Source organism: Sander vitreus, chromosome 2 (genome assembly GCF_031162955.1).
Source record: "Sander vitreus isolate 19-12246 chromosome 2, sanVit1, whole genome shotgun sequence".
Classification (NCBI taxonomy): Eukaryota; Metazoa; Chordata; class Actinopteri; order Perciformes; family Percidae; genus Sander; species Sander vitreus.
The window spans coordinates 15,821,113-15,841,176 of NC_135856.1; the positions used below are offsets into that span (position 1 = coordinate 15,821,113).

General features: G+C 40.1%; 1 protein-coding gene across 1 annotated transcript in view; it reads right to left on the reverse strand.

Moving 5' to 3' along the window:
- Positions 1 to 20,064, reverse strand: part of LOC144536788 (alpha-1,6-mannosylglycoprotein 6-beta-N-acetylglucosaminyltransferase B-like) — an 83,522-nt gene that overhangs the window by 39,491 nt on the left and 23,967 nt on the right. The window contains exons 5-6 of the mRNA XM_078280067.1: positions 18,810 to 18,974; positions 11,300 to 11,469 (exon numbers count right to left, since the gene is read on the reverse strand). Of these exons, the coding sequence (XP_078136193.1) occupies positions 11,300 to 11,469; positions 18,810 to 18,974 (335 nt within the window). The remainder of the gene's footprint in view (positions 1 to 11,299; positions 11,470 to 18,809; positions 18,975 to 20,064) is intronic.

Below are 20,064 nucleotides of genomic sequence, written 5' to 3' on the forward strand. Positions count from 1 at the left end.
CCCACACTGGCGCTAGAGAAAGGCAGTCAAAAGACAGAGAATAAACCCACCTCTTACTTCGGCCTCAATAACATGCAGAAAAAGTCTGCAGTGTTGTTTTCTTCACTAACTATCATTTAGACTTGACAAGTGTTAATTAGCAAGTTGCTTGTTCACATATAGAGCTGAAATGACTGGAGCAGCCATGCAAAAGAATGCGAGAAACAGTGGCAGTGCCAATTTAGTTGCACACTGAGAATGTTTGAGACCTCCTCCCATGTAAAACGACAGTGTCGGTTATTTCAGCACAAAAGAAGAACATTTACATTCAAGTGACAAAGCTCTCTAGCAGGCATTGGAATTATCACTCTTGTCTGCTGGGAATAAAGGAGGAAATTGTGTGTTGTTTGTTATTAAGCCTATAAGTCTTAAGAAGGAGGAGGCTATGGTGGACAGAAATCTTTGACAAGGGAGACCACTGTTTGCTTCCCGACAGTCAATGTCGGTATCTTTTATCCATGATCACAAATGATCCCTAACCTTCGTCAGCGTTGGCAATGCTGGTCTGTCTGTGTGTTGGTCGGTCCACCACTTTGGTCCAGACAGAAAAAGCTCAACAACCGTTGGATGGATTTTCAAGAAATCTTGTGCAGACATTTGTGGTCCCAAGATGATGAATCCTACTTACTTTATTGACACACGTTAAACTAAGATGGTGAACATGGTAAACATTATACAGTACGTGCTGGGCACCAGCATGTTAGCATCGTCACTGTGTGTTAGCACACTGACATTATCATTTTGTTCAAAGCACTGCCATGGACAGCCTCCCAGAACATTAGCACAGAGCATAGCATTGCAACCTAACCACACTTTAACCATCGCTGTGTAAGAACAGAAAACAGTTACATTTTTGCAACAGTGATTTGTAACAGCTTTAGAAGGCGCTCACAAATGATGTTGTCAGAGCATCAGATCAGAAAACACTTGTGTCATTTTTGAGGGCAATTTTAAACAATGCATTTGGTTGCTTAATTGGGGGTACTTTTTGGAAATCTTCCAAAATGTTTTGATTCAGGATTAAATGACGGTGGTCCTGTAAAAGGGGATAGCAAATGGGAGAGCTGCACAGTCTGTTCCATGAGAACTCAACAGGGTTAAAATCCACAATATTCTTTAAAGATACTAAGAAATTAACACAAAAGTGGTGGAATGTGGTTTCTGTGGGACACAGATGTTATGTACTCTCGTACATCTGCTCACACCTCTCCATCAGACAAATGGAGCGGTGAAGGAGCTGTAAAGAAGCTGTTAGAGCAGCGTCTGTCTGCATCCACAAAAAGTACTGCCAGTGGGTTTTAGAACGGCATTTTAGCTCAGTTATTACCCAGAATTTGCTGCACAAACGAGACATTGAGAGAAGAAGAAAAGGCTAGGGTGAGACAAAGTGGAAAATCAAAGAAAAAGGTAAAGGTGCAGAAAAGACAGCAATTTATTTAGTTTTAGGGAAATAAACACCTTTCGTTGCTCAGCCTAATTTCAAGGTTGGCTGCCCTAAAATGGACCAATTTTCTCCTCAGAGAGGCCACAGAGATATCAGGTGTACTGACATCAGTTTGAGCCCGGCTTTGACAGCCCGTCACTTATTAAGCCATTATGAAGAGGAGACAGTGACAGCATCATTGAGCAAAATGTTTTGGGTTCTCGTGTTAACTCTTAACAACTCCAGGGAGGCCTCGTGAGGTACTGTATTTTGGCACCAAACCCAATTATGCTGGAATTTGCTCTCTTCCGCTGCACATTTTTTCATTTTTCAATGAAAGCGGAGATAACAAGGGCTCTGATATAACTAACCAGCACTGTCAAGTTTGCTAAAGGAAAACGTGGATAATAACAGGTTTCTGACCCATTTTTAGCAGTGGTTGGCACAGATGTAATAAATTGGTGTCTCTGGTGTAAATCATTTAATTTACTCTAAGTTTTAAAGATACAATTATATATTCTAATGGGTAAATAAAGAATAGAGAGATGACACTGACCTAGTACACAGATAAAGTGTGTATGCTCAAATCACTGATAAGTCATAATAAAAGTCAAAATAAAATAATTTGTGGGAAAAATAAGGATAAGGAGCCAGAATGTGAGAACACCATGTACTGTATGAGATCATAACGCTTCAGTTTTACGATGCATATAATGTCACATGATGTGACTGTTGATATTTTCCTTTACTGCATAGTTGCATACTTTCCCAACATTAAAATCAATGACTATGTGCCTGCTCTGCAGGTGCTGTACACCAATTTATCAGTTGTGGTCATGCACCATTTCACTAAGAACCAATTAAGAACCATTAAATGTTGATAATCTTTCAAGCCAGGACTCATTATTTCTCTTAACCCAAAAATGAATTTAGTTAATTCAGCATCATGCTACAGTATCTATATTACTCCACCTTTTATGCTGTTCAACTCAGTCACATAATAACCTTGCCTTTATAAAATGCTAGCCCTGATAAACTTCTTAGGTAAAAAACAAACAACTTCTCTTTTTCTGTCCTTTTCTTTATTTCCTTTTCTGTCTCCCCCAGGCAACTTCTAGTGAGAAATAAAGCTTGGTGAGGGAAAGGAGGTTGATGAATGGCTGATAGGGTTGGTTTTACTGGAGCTCAGCTCAATGTTTCCCCAGGCCTTGGAGTCTATTCAGCGCTAAACCTCCCCTCCCCTGCTTCCATTCCCCAGTAAGAGGAGATTGAAAAGTCCTCCGCGCCTGCATCTGGGATGACGAAATACACACACTCTCATGCAACACAGACCTCGTCTCTCTCACCTTGCTGTACCTGTCCGTCTAGCTTTGTTTTCCTCCTCACTTTATTCAGCCTGAGCCCTGCAGCCCAACCTCCCTTAGTCTTTCTTCACTTAGTCAAACAACTGAGGCCCATTGGTGTAGTATATGTATTGTACTGGGTATACTGTACTGTATATTGGCCTATATATTTGGGCCAGAATCTGCCTTTGGGGAAGGGGGGGCATATCATAGTGGGGGGGTCTAGGTGTCTGTCCCCAGGGAAGTTATGAGCGTCAACAACTTCGTTTTCTGCATTTGGAAACACTTTAATGCACCAATTTACGGTGGAAGTACCTTTATTTAGGCTATGCTAAGAAAAAGAACACAGATGACACTTCAAAATTGATGAACAATATAATGGAAAGTATGTTGTTGTGTGTCACTGGGCATTTTTAAGTGGGTATATGGAAATCCTGGAGCTTTCTTAATGGGTATACTAGGTATACCTGCGTATCACGTAGACTACACCACTGCTGAGGCCTTATATGGACCAAGACGAAAACTGCCTTTACTCTCCACTCTGCACCTCTCTTTTAGTCAATCTTCTTGCACACACTATATATGATGACATAATGGGCCAAAATTGGAGACATGTTAACATGCGATATCTGGAAAAGCACAAGTGTAATTAATAACATTGATAATGACTGCATTCTATTTAGGATTATCAGGCCATGTGTAAAGTTGTTATTTCCTGTGGATAAAAATCGGATGTGATTTAATATACTTTTGTTTTGTTACAACAAATTAACAGTTAGCAATAACAACTAGCTGGCTAACACTTGCCATAAATATACACAAACACATGGATGAATCAAATGTATGACTATGAGCTAGACTACAGTTTTATTTTCTAATTCAGGTCGTCATTCACGCCTCTCTCTCACCCTCACAAATGAATCAGTGGTACTACTACGTATTATTTATCAGATTAAAGATTAATATGGATTAAAGATTAAGATATTGATGATCTATCCTTGATGATATGAGAAAATAATGAACAGTTGTTTATTATTCATTTTAAGAACATACAATTGCAACAAAATAAGTGTTATAGTTTTATATGTCAGCATAAAGGTTAACAGTCTGCCTTCAAATATTTGGTAAAAACTAGAAATATATCTTTCAGTTCTTTAGTTTGTAACCAACAGTAACTCAGAGTGAGATTCAGATTCTGTATACAATATAAGTACAACAAAGTGCATATCTAAACAGTTGCCAAATTACAAGCAATAACGTCAACTAGTCAGAATATTGCCATTATCGCAATACAATTTTTTCATATCATATCGGAAATATATTAAAAAAACACCAGGAAATTTGCACCAACCTGACCCGATTTAGAAATTACAGCCCGGGTAGGGTCGGGCCCAATCCGGTTCGGGCAGAGGATCAAAGCTCTACTACAGCTCCATATCTCTGCAAAGGTCAGTATCACACAAGCACGCTATATTTGCCATGTCCACTTGTTTTGCAAACTAATCAAATTTCAGGGATTTAAATCCCTCTCGTAACTAACCCCTGTCCACATATTTAGTTTAACATGGAAATATGTCACATGAAGCTAAAGATGCTTCAACTGCATTTTCACTGTGATTCTAATGGATCATTACTTGTTTTATTCATTGTTTGTTTTTTCATATTATAAAACTGCCCCCATGTTAAAGGTTAAAATCCCAACTTTACAAGAGCAGAGCATACAGAGACTTGTGTAGAAACACCACAGATTGTGCTAAATCAGCTAAAGAAGCATGAGCAGCAACTTGTCCTGAGTCCCAGTTGTGTCTAGAAGACTAATTAGAGGTAATGTCATGTGGAAATGTGAGTCAAAGCAACACCAGTAATGAAAGACAAAGTCCCCCATGGGCCACAACTGTTTTTTTCCCCTCAGTACTTCAGATCTGAGACAAGGGATGGAGGAAGTCATTACCAAGTGTGTGGTGGTGGTGTGCATGTGTGTCTGTAAGGGGTTAGAAGTAAGGGTAAGGTTGATGAAATGCTGTAAAAATCTGGGAAGTTGCTAACAAGCACATTGATTTGAGCTTAGAGGGGAACAACAAAGAGACAAAAAGAGAGGGAGCCAGACTGAGAGCAATAGAAAAGAAGGTTAGGAGACACAAGACAAGAGAGGAGGAGAGAAGGGAGCAAAGAGGAGAGGAACATAGAGGACAGGTGCTGAGAGGAGAGTTAGCAGTTTGTTTCTGCTAACTCGCACGTTTTAAGCAGACAAAATGATGCAGACGGAGCATACTACTCATTTGCACGCTCTAGTTTTTAACAAAGAGACACTCTCTTACTATACCACATACACACACACACACACACACACACACACACACACACACACACACACACACACCCCTGATTCATGCCAATGTGCTAGTTTCTCTTAAAGAGGGAGCTATACTTCACACGTCTCTTGAGGAGTTTCACACACCTCAGCAGCTTCTCTTAAATAAACAGATTGGATACACACTCTCTTCTTAACTCATGGTTTAGATATTTTTAATAGAAGACATTTCTCCCCCGCACTAACAGCCAAGTGTATAATAATGTTTTGAGTCAACTGCTTTTACACTTTATTTCCCCCTAAACCTGCATATGTAGTTGCTGCACAACAAAGTCAGAAGGAACAGAAGAGTATTAACGTTATGAAAAAACTAAGAGAAAGCAGTGATGTAAGGAAAGTGAGAACAGCCTAATTGCCAGGGAGAAGAAAGGAAAGCAAGATCAGGGTTCTATAGTAAGAGTGTGCATGTGTGTACTGTATGTGTGTTCCTATCTGTCTGGGGCAGGTATAATAAGGCAGCTTGTAGCCAGCCTGTGGGAGAGCAGGAGGTGAACCGAGGTCACTGACTCCAGTCTCTCTACAGGCTTCACTTTAATGATGGTGGAAGGTTAGGGAGTCAGGTTGATTGGGGGTGATGGAGGAAGAAGAGAAATGGGGAGAAATAGAGAGAGAAGGAGGGTTTATGAGTCACACAGAGCATAACTTTGACTCATCATGACCTTAACAGAAAAACAGAAACACCTAAACAAAAAGAGGAATAAGTAATAAGCATCATCAAAACAACTCACACAATCACCCACATATCACATCCACTTGCTTATTCCGCATATTGCATAAGTAATATTTTTGAGAGAAAATACATGTTTTCCTAGTTAAAGGTGTGCAGAGAGAATTGCTACAGACACAGATACACCTCTTACTACATATCTTTGACCTGGCACACCCACAGAAATCATTTAACAGGGTCAGAACACATTTAGTCCACTGATAGAGAGAGGAAATTGTGACCAAAACCAACTGAAGACACTCTAGAAAACAGCAAAGAGAAGGAAGAAACTGATTAAAAGAATGCAAAGTGGCCACAAAGAGAGCTGAAAGCATGCACAAGACAGAGAGCAAAATACAGAGAAAAACAACTGTGCAACTGACAGAATCTGAAGACCAATCCAATTTTATAAGGCATTACATAACCTCTGTGGATAGCTCTTTTTCCATTAATCTCTTGGGTTATGCAAGCCATTTCTGGGCCAAATCTCTAGATTTATAGCAATGAGCTTATGATTCAAACTAGCTTTAGTTCTTTTACAGCAAGCTGTCACTGCTGTAGTAGAAAATGCACAGACATGGATTCACAAGCACATATGGAGCCTTTCTCTTCCTGTGAAATTCTCCCTCTCACGCAAGACAGGATGATAGTCAGATTAAGCACACACACATATGTACAACAGCTTTACTGAACTTAAGGCCCAAATGTAACACTCATTGTTGCCCTGCTTAACAACCAGACACCAGAGGCTCTATAGACTTTTAATATTGATTACCTGTTCATATAAATGACATTAAACTTCCCTCACCGGCACATTTGACCTTAAGTTAATACTGATATTCCTGTGGTGGTGTGCGCATGTATGAATTAGGAAGGAAGGAAGGAAGAGAGGTTAAAAACAGAACAAAAAAAACAAACATGATATATATGTTAGTGTGAATGGTACGGTTTCAACTGTAAACATTAGAGCTTAAAGCAACCACTGATTGAGATTCCTTTTGTTATGTGAATGGTTGACTTCAATAGTTTGACTGGCAAAAGGAGAGGACGTGAGAATACCACTGGGGAGAAGAACTAGAATTACAATTTACAGAGGTACATAAAAAAACAAAAAGTGCAAAAGAATTTGTGAACAGATGGCCTTTAAAGCACTCTTGGCCACTACAGAGAATTAAACCCTTCTCTTGTCTCTTGGTGACGCAGAAATGTCTGACACCATCTTTTGTGATGAAACAAATTATTAGAAAACCACAGCATTAACGGTAGCAGTAATTCAGAAAAATAGAATTAACTCATAACAGCAACATTCAGTCACATTAACTCATAACAGCAGCATTAACTAATTAAAACAACCAGTTGCAATAAATAACTCTGAGGGGCAAAATGAGAAAGGGGCACCTTGAGTGACCACAGAATTAGTTGGGTTTAGATTTAGCTTAATGTTTATGGTTAAAGCTCATTTTTGCCCCAATGTCACATATAAGCAGCACTTGAGCTAGTGCCCCAGGGGGCATGACCAAAGGGGACATTTGCCCATGTTGTTGGGAAAATACAAAACTGAGGAAAACACCCACGACTATTGTTTTCTATGTACTCACACTGTCGGCAACAAGTGAGCAGAAATTTTATCACATTAGTTCCGTGGATCTTTACATCCAGACCCCTGTACTATAAAGTGACTACTTATTTCATCCACATGGCCTGTCCAGTGTGTGCTACACTGCAAAAAGACCATATCTTCCTGCCCTGTGCCAGATCCTTTTTATCTATTAGTATATTAGTATTTATTTTTTATTTTTTGTATTACTCAACTTTCTATTTGTCTCTTTACAGCGGTGACATGATCAGGCACAAACATGCTGACCATCCACCTTCACATTGTCTTCAGCAGCTCTCAGTGATCTGCACTATAGAGTCTGTGATGTGTAGCAGGCGGAGCCCTGTCTTGTCTCCTTCTCACACTAATACATCTCAGGTGCCTTGCCAATCTAATTGGCACCAAATTCAGCTTCATTTCCATCATGCTGCTCCGTTAGCTCACATTGTGAGGACTGCACACTCAGCAAAGACGAGGAGATGCAAAAACCTGTAATGAATTAACTCAGGTCTGTGTGCTGCTGTGTGTGAGCAAGTAAGTGGTGCAAGTAGAATTTCTGCTTTGTGCAGAAATGAAGGACAGTGCAATATCCAAAACAAAGAGATGGCATTTTATCAGGGATCCTTCAAAAAAATCCAATGCAAAGATCCAATATATGCATATTTGAAAAATACAAGTCCCCACCCAAACTCCACAGATATCAAATCAGCACTTTGCTGTTCTCCCATGTCCTCCCTCTTCTCCCCTACAGGCTTCTCCACTCACATTTTCTCATCAGTCCATCCACCCGCACAGTGACAGCCTTAAGACTGAGATATGTTACACAAAAGTCTGATTATAAGAGATTTCCTATATCATTATGGCCTGCAGGCCAAAACACAACACAATTATGGTACATTAACATAGAGGGAACACAAATATTGACTACATAGAGCAGTTTAGTTCAGGTTTTTAATCTATATAAGTATATTGCATCCTGAGTTAAATCAATAGAAGTTGTTTTTGTCCATATATTGGTTTATTTTCACTCTCAGCCATTGTCTGTAGGCCACATTATGTTAGTGAGTCTTTGTGTGCTCTGATCATGCATCTCTAGTGAATAAAGTCCAGCCACCTGCAAGTAGTACTGAGTGGATTTACAAAGCTGGGTGTATGTTATGTACAGTAACACAACCCTAGATCAAATCATTCCCTCAGTGGCCAATTACAGCTACCTTCTGCTTCCTCCTCAGCCAACTACAAGACTCGGATGTAGCCATGAGACTAATGCACGCACGCACACACACACCAATGTGGAATTGTGGAGGTGGATGAACCCTGTTCAGCTTTGTTTTTTGTTTTCCATTTGTCTTGGTCGGCCTGCTTGTCCAGATTGTCAGACCATTTGTCTGTATTTTTATCTGTGTGTCTGGCTACATCATGTGTGTCTTTGAAAGCAATCTTGTACATTAGTGGGGACAAAGGAAGAAGAGAAGTATGTCCACAAAAATGAACAATACTGGGAAAAGTGAAAGAAAGTAGGTAGAGAAAGAAACTATTTTAACCACACAGGAGTGTTTTAAGAGACAAAAATAGTATAGTAAGAAATCTGAAATGAAAAAGGTCTGTAGTGTGCAGCTTTGAAGTAGCACATTTAGGACTTATTTACCCAAAACAATGTAATGGGACATTGTTTATCTGTCAGTATGTCACTTTACGTCCATCACACCAGCAGACAATACTCTGGGTTGATATCAAAATAGATCGACATCAGCCATCTGTGTGGAAATACTGCGTTTGTTGATTGGCATCTGAGTGATATTTGGCAAAAAATTATGATTGTAAGCTACTCAATGTGTTATCACTATGGCCTCCTCTTTTCTTGTCTGTCTGCTGACAAAATGCAATGACTGCATTTTCTTGGTTTGAATATACACAAAGCCAATGTGTGAGAGTATGGAGAAACAACATAAAAATGCAGCAGATGTTTTTTGTGTTGAGAGAATAATCTATTATTTCACTAATAATACTTTCTACTCCCTGTGTATTTTACGGTGCCAAGAAAATCAATACTCATGTTTTTCAAATCACAAATCACTGTGCAGTTGTGTGTGTAGCGAGGCAGGAAATATGGTGGATAAGTATGCATTTGAACTACATAGCATGACAGCACATCTTACGGATCAGTATGCCACTAATAGCTAAAAACAGTGTATCCTCCTTTAAGCAGCATCTGTTTGCTCAGAATTGATTTAGTCACTAATGGTTTAATTGAATGGACCCTTTATAGTATTACATTATAATCTATAACATTTTTGCTGTAAGGAAGCAAGCCTTAGCCAACATGAGAGACAAAGGAAAGGAGAACAGTGTTTTTATTTTTTATAGTACAACTCCTTGACAGCCAAACTGCATTACCACCTTACTTCAACCATACCCTCATTTTCTTTTTTTTGGACTAACTGACGGCAGGGACCAAGGGAAATGAAAGGTGTGGGAACAAAAAATTGACACCAACAGAAAACGATTGGACACACTGCATAACCCTTCTCTGTTCCACTTTACTGCAGCAAACCATGTGGAAAGATTGACATCAGGAGGCAAAGTTGATGTGCCATTTCTCACACCAGTGTTTTTTAAGGACTGAGTCAGAATCCAAATGCATTTTGAAGAAAGATTAGACTGCTTCCTCAAGTAATCCAAAGCTAAAAACTACTTTTCCCTCAAAAGCCATTCCATGTTGGCAAGGTGGACATAATAATTCTTCATGCTGGTATGTTAGATTACACTTCACAGTCGCCTAAAACACATCGCGGCCAGGGTTGTGAGAAAGACCAATTTTAAAATGTGGGTGCCGAGACATTACAGTGACACACACGGAGCCATCCACTTCAAGTCTGACAACTGAACTCAGCCTTGTGGATGTCCCTGCCATATTTAAACTCATTTTTCAAGAATAAAATCCCTCTTGATTTTCATACTCTCTCCTGCTCCCGGCAGATGTGTTATATGTCTACAAAATGACTGCAAAAGGCTTTGGATCAATACAATACTTCATCTATGATTTGTGAGCAGTGTCGCAGGCAGTGAAGAGTGTAAAAGAGTTCAGCAGGGTCTCTGTAGACATCATTATATTGATATATACTCTATACCTGTGTCATCGCAGTGATGAACGATGGCAGAAAGACAAAGACTATTGGCCCAATCAAGGCAGAACAAAGACGTCACCCATCGACAGTGTGATTCAGTTGTCTTCTCCAACTCATACCTATTCATAATTCTACTGTTCAACATTAGCCATCCATCTTCACGGGAGCCTGACAACCTGTGTGATTTATTCAGTCTTGACCATGAAGTAGATATTGCATAGACTGGACAGAACAAGCCTGGGTGATCTATCCTAACAGGGTTGATTTACATCCATCCACCGGTCTGTGTGTGTGTGTGTGTGTGTGTGTGTGTGCGTGTGCGTGTGCGTGTGCGTGTGTTGGCCCTATAGCTGTATCCGTCAGCAGAAACATGCAACGTGCTGACGCAAGGGATAAAAAGATACACACCAACGCAGTCACACTGACAGGAAGCTATGCAGCGCGTCAATATAGGATCAATACAGGAACAAATAAATCAATTGATAATTCCTATATCAACGCAATGTAGCTGGTTAACAGGAGGAATATCACCTACTGGTTTCTCTTAATACCAGTTCAGATTCAGAAGCAAACACTGGTTGATTGGATGAATGAGGAATGGGGTTATGCATTATCATCACCTGCACAAAACCAACAGCCACTAACAAGTCAGACACCCTAGTAGTTGGTAGCTTTAGGATACAGTAACTTACCCCTGCAGCTCCTTGACAGACATGGAGATCTTGAGGTTATGTCCCAAAACATGGAGGGCAGTGAGGATGTCAGCCCACTGGACCATCTCTCCCAGAGGACCCCCCTTCAGCACTTTGGGGCTGAAAACATCTCCAGACTCCTCGGTTAGGAAGCCTACATGGACCAGGATCTAAAGGACAAAATAAAAGTAAAATAAAAGTCTGTAGAGAAGCTCAACAATAAGCTCCATTTGAGAAGAATATTCAACTGAATATTCAACCAGCGCAGAAGCTTTTTGACGCTTTATATTCTGTCAATGACTACTTATCGTCGCCATCAGTCTCTAACTAACATGACTTAAATGGTTGAAAGGATATTTCTTTTTTACAGTAGTTTTGGCCATCATTTCTATTTTTTATAAAACGCTCACCAAAGTAATCAATGAGACCTGGGAACATGGTGACATTGCAAAAATGAAGTCCAATGCGACAAAAACGTGATCAGCTAATGTAGATTATTTAAACCACTTCCTTTAAAAGTGAAACCAAAAATTAGTGCACCTGAAATTAGATCAACTAAGCAATGTATGGTTAAGTACAAGTTGAATTAAGTTGTTACAGTATGTAATCTGTGATGGATGCTTACAACTGATGTTAGAGTAGCTCCAAATAAGTTTGGCTAACCTGGGGGTGCACTTATAACTTGTATGATCGTCTCACTGCTTGTGTTTTTACCTTGGCCCGACTTTTCTTTTGGCAACGTCACAGTATTCATAAGCAATTACATTGTGCAGCAATTAACTTTGTGAGCACAATGTTGTTATTACTGGTGGAAATGATGACCAAAAGAAGTTGTAATAAACTGGAACTATCCCTTAATGTGGTAAAGTTCAACACAGTTATGAAAAAAGGCATACAGTTTTTTTCTGAGTAAATTCTTCTACATTTAATAAGCCATTTACTAACATTAACGAAACCTTTCCCAATACAACTGACAAATTATCAATGATGACCTGCTGCTAAATATGTGTACCTTTGCCTCAATTTCAAATTTTGCATAAAAGTGGTAGCTCTGAGCTCGTAGTTTAGATCCACAAATCTTGAGTAAAATATCCAAAAAAAGCAGTAACTATTTAAAACATGTATTTTCCCTGCTAGATAATAGGTCTGAAAACATCCAGCCATTCTTTATTATGTACCATATTGCACAAATAAAATACATTACAGACAACATGTCTTGATGGTGGTGCACTAAATTATATACACATAATGCCCAATGTCATAAAGTACATTTAATTTAATCTGATTTATATTATATCATTTATAGATGTGTGCGTAGTGTACTGTATAAAGTTAAGCTCCTTGAAAGTTAAGCTGTGCAAAATGTTTTAATGAGTTTGAGGATTAGAATCATTAGAATTTCAGACTCTTCCAAAAGAAAATTATGGAAACTGAAAAGTAATTCTTTGAAATCCCCAATGAATGATCCCCTCATGCTCCAAAGGAACAGCATGCACATGTAGACATCTTATTTCATATGCACCGTATGTTTATACAGATAGCTGCTACTAATTCCTAAGCACCCAACTGGAAAATCTCATGTTTTAAAACATCATATAAAACGTGAAGGAATTATCACAGTTTATATGTTGCACTATCATACAACTTACAGGCTACAGTCCTGTCATGCATGTGCACCTAGCTACTGCGTAATTAGTGCAACCCACCGACAAATGAGCAACACGTTCCCTTTCACAGCAGATTAGACACAGCCATGTCCAAATACTGCTGTGGTGAGTAATCCTGATTAGCTAACACAGCATGAACACCTCCATGCAACATACATAATGAGCTTAAGGCCAACTGTGAGTTTGCCAGAAAGTTTTTTTATTTTTTGGGGCTTTTCCCTTTATTTTGAAAGTGGATACACATGAAAGGGGAGAGAGATGGGGGACGACACGCAGCAAAGGGCAGCAGGTCGGACCCGAACCCTGCGCCGCCGCAGGACTCAGCCAACATGGGGCGAACGCTCCCACTGGGTGAACCAGAGGTCGCCCAAGAAAGTTTTGACACCGATTGCTCACTATGTCTTTTCCTCTCTCTCTCTCTGTTTGTATGTAAGTGCATGTGCGTCCCTTGTCTGTACCTTCATAGCTTTGAACTGTAGAGGTAATGATTAAAAGCTTCCAAGAGCTACAGTGCACTCTCTTCCTCTCTCCATCATGCCACATTAGCCACAATGCACTAATGTTTGAAGGTTACTGGTAACACAGACACCAGCACGCAAACAAACACACACACTGCTCATACACATTACACATTTAATGATCCTGGCGATGATATAACAGAAGAGAGAAAACAAATCACTGAATATCTGATATTTAATTATTTTATATAAATATAGATAGTGAAGAAGGGTTGTCTTGTATTATAGCTGTATACATCCAGTACAACTACTAAAAGTCACTCCACTCAACTTAACATGTACAAAATGTGTGTAAAACATTGGACAATGGCATGTATGCAGCAGAGTCAAGCTCCAGTGAGACTCCAGCTGGCGTGAAAAATCCCCTGATTTAATAAGCCTGGTCTATTAACTTCTGCTTCATAAAAAAGATAAGTGAAATTTAATTACAGTTTGGGTGGCAGATGGCAAGAGTGAGGATTCATGGCGCCACTACTATTCACTCTCTTGGCCTGGTGGCAGTGGTGCTGGTGAGAGTGTATCACACAAACACTGGCATAAAATGGACACAGAAGGATGCGAATTTCAGATACTGGCAGCAGCACAGTAACGCTGCTAAATAAATATGGGAAATATCACACAGTGGCAGCAGAGCTGAATAACCATGAATTAGATTCTATAAAACTGGCATCCACACAGAAATGAAAAGTTAGCAGGGAGAGAGTTAAGGGTGCTTTACAGAACCTGGCAACTTGTGCCCATGATCTAGACTGCTGAGGAGGGATTTTACTTCCTCTGTAATAGGCAGTATTTATCTCTATTTGCAAATGTTAATTCCTCTGTATGGGAACCGAATTAGAGTGGAGTTCAATGACACATATCAGAGCAGCGCTGGAGAAGTAACCTTTATATTACAGAATAGGAATCAATAGCTAGAACAGAGAAGAGAAAGAAACTAGTGTGGGTGGGTTCGCACTGTGTTTTGCCATGCAGATCACCGGCATACACTCTCGCCGCCAACACATTCTCGCATATTTGCTCACGCACTCATTTGAAAATGAAAATGAACGAGTGGGAAAAACCACACAATGGGAAGTCGACAACAGAGGGAGGTACTCTGAAGCTAAAGCTGTACTAACTCATAAACTCCTGTATCACGGCCAGCTGCCTCCCTCAGGAATATGATGACACACCAGAGAATGGAGCTTCTTATACAGTGGACTTATGGCCCTCCCAGCTGGTGTGTGAGTGTGTGAAGATGGATTTTGAATTTTGTTTGTTTTTGTTTGTTTGTTTGCATGGATTTGTTTCACACTGACATAGTGAACATCAGTGAACTGTGTGTGTGTGTGTGTGTGTGTGTGTGTGTGTGTGTGTGTGTGTGTGTGTGTGTGTGTGTGTGGTTGTTTGTGTGTGTTAGGCGTGGCTGCTCGCTCATTTGCTGTGAGCTCGGGGGATTATCAAAAGGATCTGAAGAAGAATCACTACTTTTAATGACCGAAGTATGATAACAATGCTGTCATGCTCAAATCTCTCGCTCACCTTCACCGTCTGCTTGTATTCACATGCCACCCCTCTCGCAAAACATTTATGCCACAGACCAAGGCTGGTAACACTTTACTTGAAGGTATCTACATAAGAGTGACATGACAGTCATGACACATGAACCCTAACCCTAACCATAACCGTAACTTGTCATGACAAAACCGAATGACACTTACTAAAAGAAGCGTTATGTCATAAATGTTTATGACTTGTTTATAATGTTTATGACACGTTCATGACAGTGTCATGTCACTCTTACGTAGATACCTTCAAGTAAAGTGTAACCCCAAGGTTTTTTCACAAAATCTTTTTTGGTGTAATTATATAAACAGGATACGCTGTGGAAGAGGAAATACTTTATCTTTTATGTGCTGATGTTAGGAATGTTTTATGTGATATGTCAGTAGAATCCTTGGAAAGTCCTTGGTGCGTACATATGAGATCAGAAGTGGCTCTTGAGTATGTGGTACCACTCCATTGCTCTGCTCTACTCATCACTAACTGGCTAATGACAGAGGAATGCTAATGCTTGGCTCAGCATCTGTTAGCGCCAGACTTTGCATAAACGCATGTGTGTCTGACCCTGTTCACTCATGCACTGTGGCCCTTATGAAGGTCACAGCTGTCCGATGGAAGGCAACACAAGCTGGCACTGCCAACCATCACTACTCTACCCTTAATTTCACCTTCTCCGTCATGTGCCTTCTACACCTCTGCAGACTTACTTTCCCCCTCTTTATTTCTTGTCACATCTTTCCTTCTTGTTTCCAACCTGCTTCCTCTCCCTCCTCCTCACGTTCCCCTTTTCTTAGCCCCCCCTCCCCTTTCATGTACCATTAGTCTCCTACTCCGTCTGCACGTCGGTAGGTCAATAGGTCAATTAACTCTCAAGAGGGCAGACACAGGGAGAAAGGAAATGAACAGTTTGGCAAATGTGAATGTAAATGGACTGGATTTACAGTATATAGCGCTGTTCTAGTCTTAGGGACTACTCAAAGCGCTTTAACATAGTACAGGGACCATTCTCCATTCACACACTGCTCATCAGGTAAACATTTTACCCTCCAATGGTGCAGCATCGGGAGCAATTCGGTGTTCAGTGTCTTGCCCACGGACACTTCGACATGGAACTGCAACCACTGAACCACCAAGCTTCCGATCGGTAGGCGACCGCTCTTACCACCTGAGCCACAGCCACATATGCTGACAAACACACTAAATGTGCATGCCACACACAGTATGCACTAATGAACTCAAAGTCGCTTGCTGATACACTTAAACTAACTCCAGACAGGCAGTGTCTGCACTCTAGCAGGTTAACAGGAGAAGGTCAGCATCCTTGAATCTGTACTATCGTCTCTTAAATGCCTCTCCATTATTTTATTGCTTAGAGGAATGTCTCTTATGATGTCTACAAAAACGAGAACAGCAATTTGCTATACACAAAATATTCCATCAGCTACGTTATAATGGCTGAATGGGTTGACTCAGGCTTTTGATTGAGTTTGATAAGGGCACAAAATCTCAAATGTATAACTGCTAAAGGATAATTGTATTCTTTCTAAGCTCCACAATCACTGAGGAAATAGGCAGACTCATCACAAAATAAAAGAGGTTTCCTAGAATATTTAGGGCAGGCTTCTACTTCATTCAATGTGGCACCGTGCATACAAAATCTCTCAAACGTTTATCTGTCAAATATATTTGACTGAATGACGTGACTTCCATAAATGACATTTTCCACAGTCAGTTTCATGTACGCCTGTATACTGTCCTCATGTCCTACGTCTGCCTCTGAGAGTTCAAAATAATCATGCTTTTTCTCTCCCTCAATCCTCCCCCCCACTCACTTACCTCTCTGCTCTGCTAATTTATTCTTTTTCTGAGTAAACATCCACTCTGCTTACAATCAAAGAGAAAGTCAAACAAGGAAATAGAACAACAGAGCCCCATTGGAATTGTAAAGCCTGCACACTCAAGCAGAATGCTAAAGTTGTGATTGGAAGCGAGGGATTTTTGTCAAAGACAAAGGTTAGGCGAGTACAGGGCTGTAGTTAATTCACATCAGACAGTTATTTTTTCCGAGGTCAGAGTTAATTAAAATCAAGCACTGCTCTCCTGCTCAATATTAAAGTGAGTGCTTATTTTAGAGTTTAAGTGAAAATGAATCTTCCTGCGTAGAAGGATGGTAACAGTCAAAAAATTGTAAATTTGACTGATACAGACTGAGGTTTCATTTTCAAATTAAATGTATGAGATTCTGCCTTTGGCTTTTATTGCAATTATATCCAATTAGCAGTCATGCACACACAATTTCTTACTTACATTTCTAATTATTGTGAAAAACAGCTTTTGACAGCCAAGGCTAACTCTTACAAACACCAGGACATCTGTTGTTCAGATAGCTGCAGCACGTTGTAAAGGCATATAGGCTGTTCAAGCAGCCACGGAGCCATGGTAGAGGATAACAAATCCCCTCAGTGCACTACAAGAAAGGAGAACATCAATCTCAGAGACAGAGGACTATTTCCACCGGGGTTAACTTATTTTAGAGAGATGGGGGCAGAGAGAGACATTTTGGGGAGAAGAAGCAGAACGTGTGCTCAATCTGCCTTCTCGCATTAACTCATTCATTTATTATTATTATTATGTTTTTGACTAAAAGATTATGAGTCTACTCAGAGTGGGGTAAGAAATGTAATAGGTAGGGAGGCTTGACAAACCTAAAAATGTGGTGTAGTTTAAAGGTTACATGCAGGAAAAAAGTTTAAATTACATATTACTTTCATTGACATTTGGAATAGTAAGCCTTTAAACTACACCATTAGTTTTATTTTATAATGAAATACCCTACATACACAGGCACCTCAGCCTTCCAGGGTTAGTGTTTCTTGCTCACCTCACGACTCCGCCCCCCACCTCCATAAATCCTGTCCTAATCCATATTCTACAATACCTGCCGCACTACCATCCATTCCCTTCCTGTCCTTACTTTCTCCTCTTATTCTTCTCCCTCTGGCACTGACACATGAGTGGCATTTCATCATAATCCCAATCGCTCAAAATCATCATTTGTCACCTGGTTTCTCCTTTTCATTTCTGTCCTCTCTCTCATCTATCCTTGCATCTCTTTCTTCCTTTCTCTCACACAAAGCCCTGACATACATGGCTACTAGCAGGAAGTAGCCAAGTCCATACTGCACACACGTTGGTGCCGACCAAAATAAGGTTTTACAATTTAACAGTTAGATACTGCGATACATTCTTAATTTAGAGAATACATCTTTAAGAACTATCTTTGAACGGATTCATAACAACAGTTACACGCCAATTACACAAGAATAATGCAGACCGCAGCAATGTGTGACAACCTCCTCTATTATTTTTTTCCTACCATCATTCAAACTGACTCAAGAAGCATCTAAAAAAAAGGTTTTTAAATGCCCAAACACTTGAGTGGAAAACATTGTTACCTGTGCCTTGTATCTTTGAATCAAAATGCTTTTAGCTAACTTTGAATCCTCTAATTTACTGTGATTTGTAGATCACTTGTAATCATACTCAAGATGGTATTATCTGGTACTATAAGCTGCACTATGTGTGTCAATGCTTTTCTCTTGTTCTCCTCTATTCTCCCACCTACTGCACCTTTTTTTTTTTTTTTTTAGACTACCACTGTTGTGGTTAGCCATGACAAAAAAAAAGTTCTTACAGTACCTGATCACAGTTGAAAGAATAACCACATTACCCAGCATTCTCCTACATCAATCACCCTTTTGTTTTCTCCCCTCCTTCTCTCACCTTCTTCTGATCCCTCCATCGTTGCTCCAGCTTGGCATCCAGGCGGTTGGCGGCCGTTGCCCACTGCTGTGCGAGACGGCGGATTCTGCGCTTCATGAAGCTGAGGGACTCCTTTCCTGCCCCAACCTGGTCCAGCAGCACAGAAAGGTCTGTGCGAAAGGCAGCCTGGGAAGGTAATGGATTGAAAGTAAAAGGAGAGATAGGAGAGATGGAAAAAAGTGAAGAGAAAGTGTGAGAACGTTGAAATCAAGTACAAAGAGTACCACAGTCATTAGACATATTGCACCAGCAATATGGGTGTTAATCTTAAGCTTTTAGCTACGCTAGTGGTGTAACTCTAGGGATGGCAGTGGGTCCACCGCATTGTTCCAGACTGAAATATCGCAACAACTACTGGATAGATACCCATGAAATTTGTTGCAGAGATCTATGGTGCCCAGTGGATAAATCTGATTGACTTTGGTGATCCCCTGACCCTCCCTTCTATCGCCACCAGCAGGTTGATATTTGTGGTTCAGAGTGAAATGTCTCAATAACTACTGGATGGATTACCATGGTATTTGGGGCAGACATTAATGGGCTTGAACTTTGGGGATTCTCTGACTTTTCAGATCTGGAGCCATCATCAGGTCAGAATTTTATATTTTTATCCACTTGTATGTTTATCTTAGGAATGAACATGCCTCAGAGAGCCATTAGCATGGTTATATACTCTTAGTTGTGTCTTTTATTGACTTAAATGCTGGAAAAACACAGTGAACAGCAAAGCAACTGAAGCAAGCAAGATATGAAAGAGGAGTGTCACCTGGAGAGTTAAGCCACTTTAACACCAGCTGATGTAAGCTGTGCATGCAAATCTTTTTCTTGCGTGTGATGGTAATTCTGTATTCTTTGCAAATGCAAGAAAACATTTAGGGGTGGATTTTTAAAAGAATAAGCCATTTTGCAACATGATGCTAAATTTTCCCTGTCACCCTTTATATTTTAGATACCTATTTCAAGAAAAACGGTGTCCTGAGAAAACCTTGTTCACTTTGCTATTTGTTTTACTATTTCTAGGCTGGCTTTAGTTTTCCCTGTCAAAGAAAAACAGCATGTATTTTCTAACTTATGCTATTAACACAGAATACTTTTCTCCCCTGAAAACAACCTTGGCTCAGCCCCGTTTGTGTGTAAGATACAAGTAGACCATAAATCCACAGTTCAGTAATTTAGGTCACAGGGTAAGATGGAGGTATCACTCTTCATTTACAGT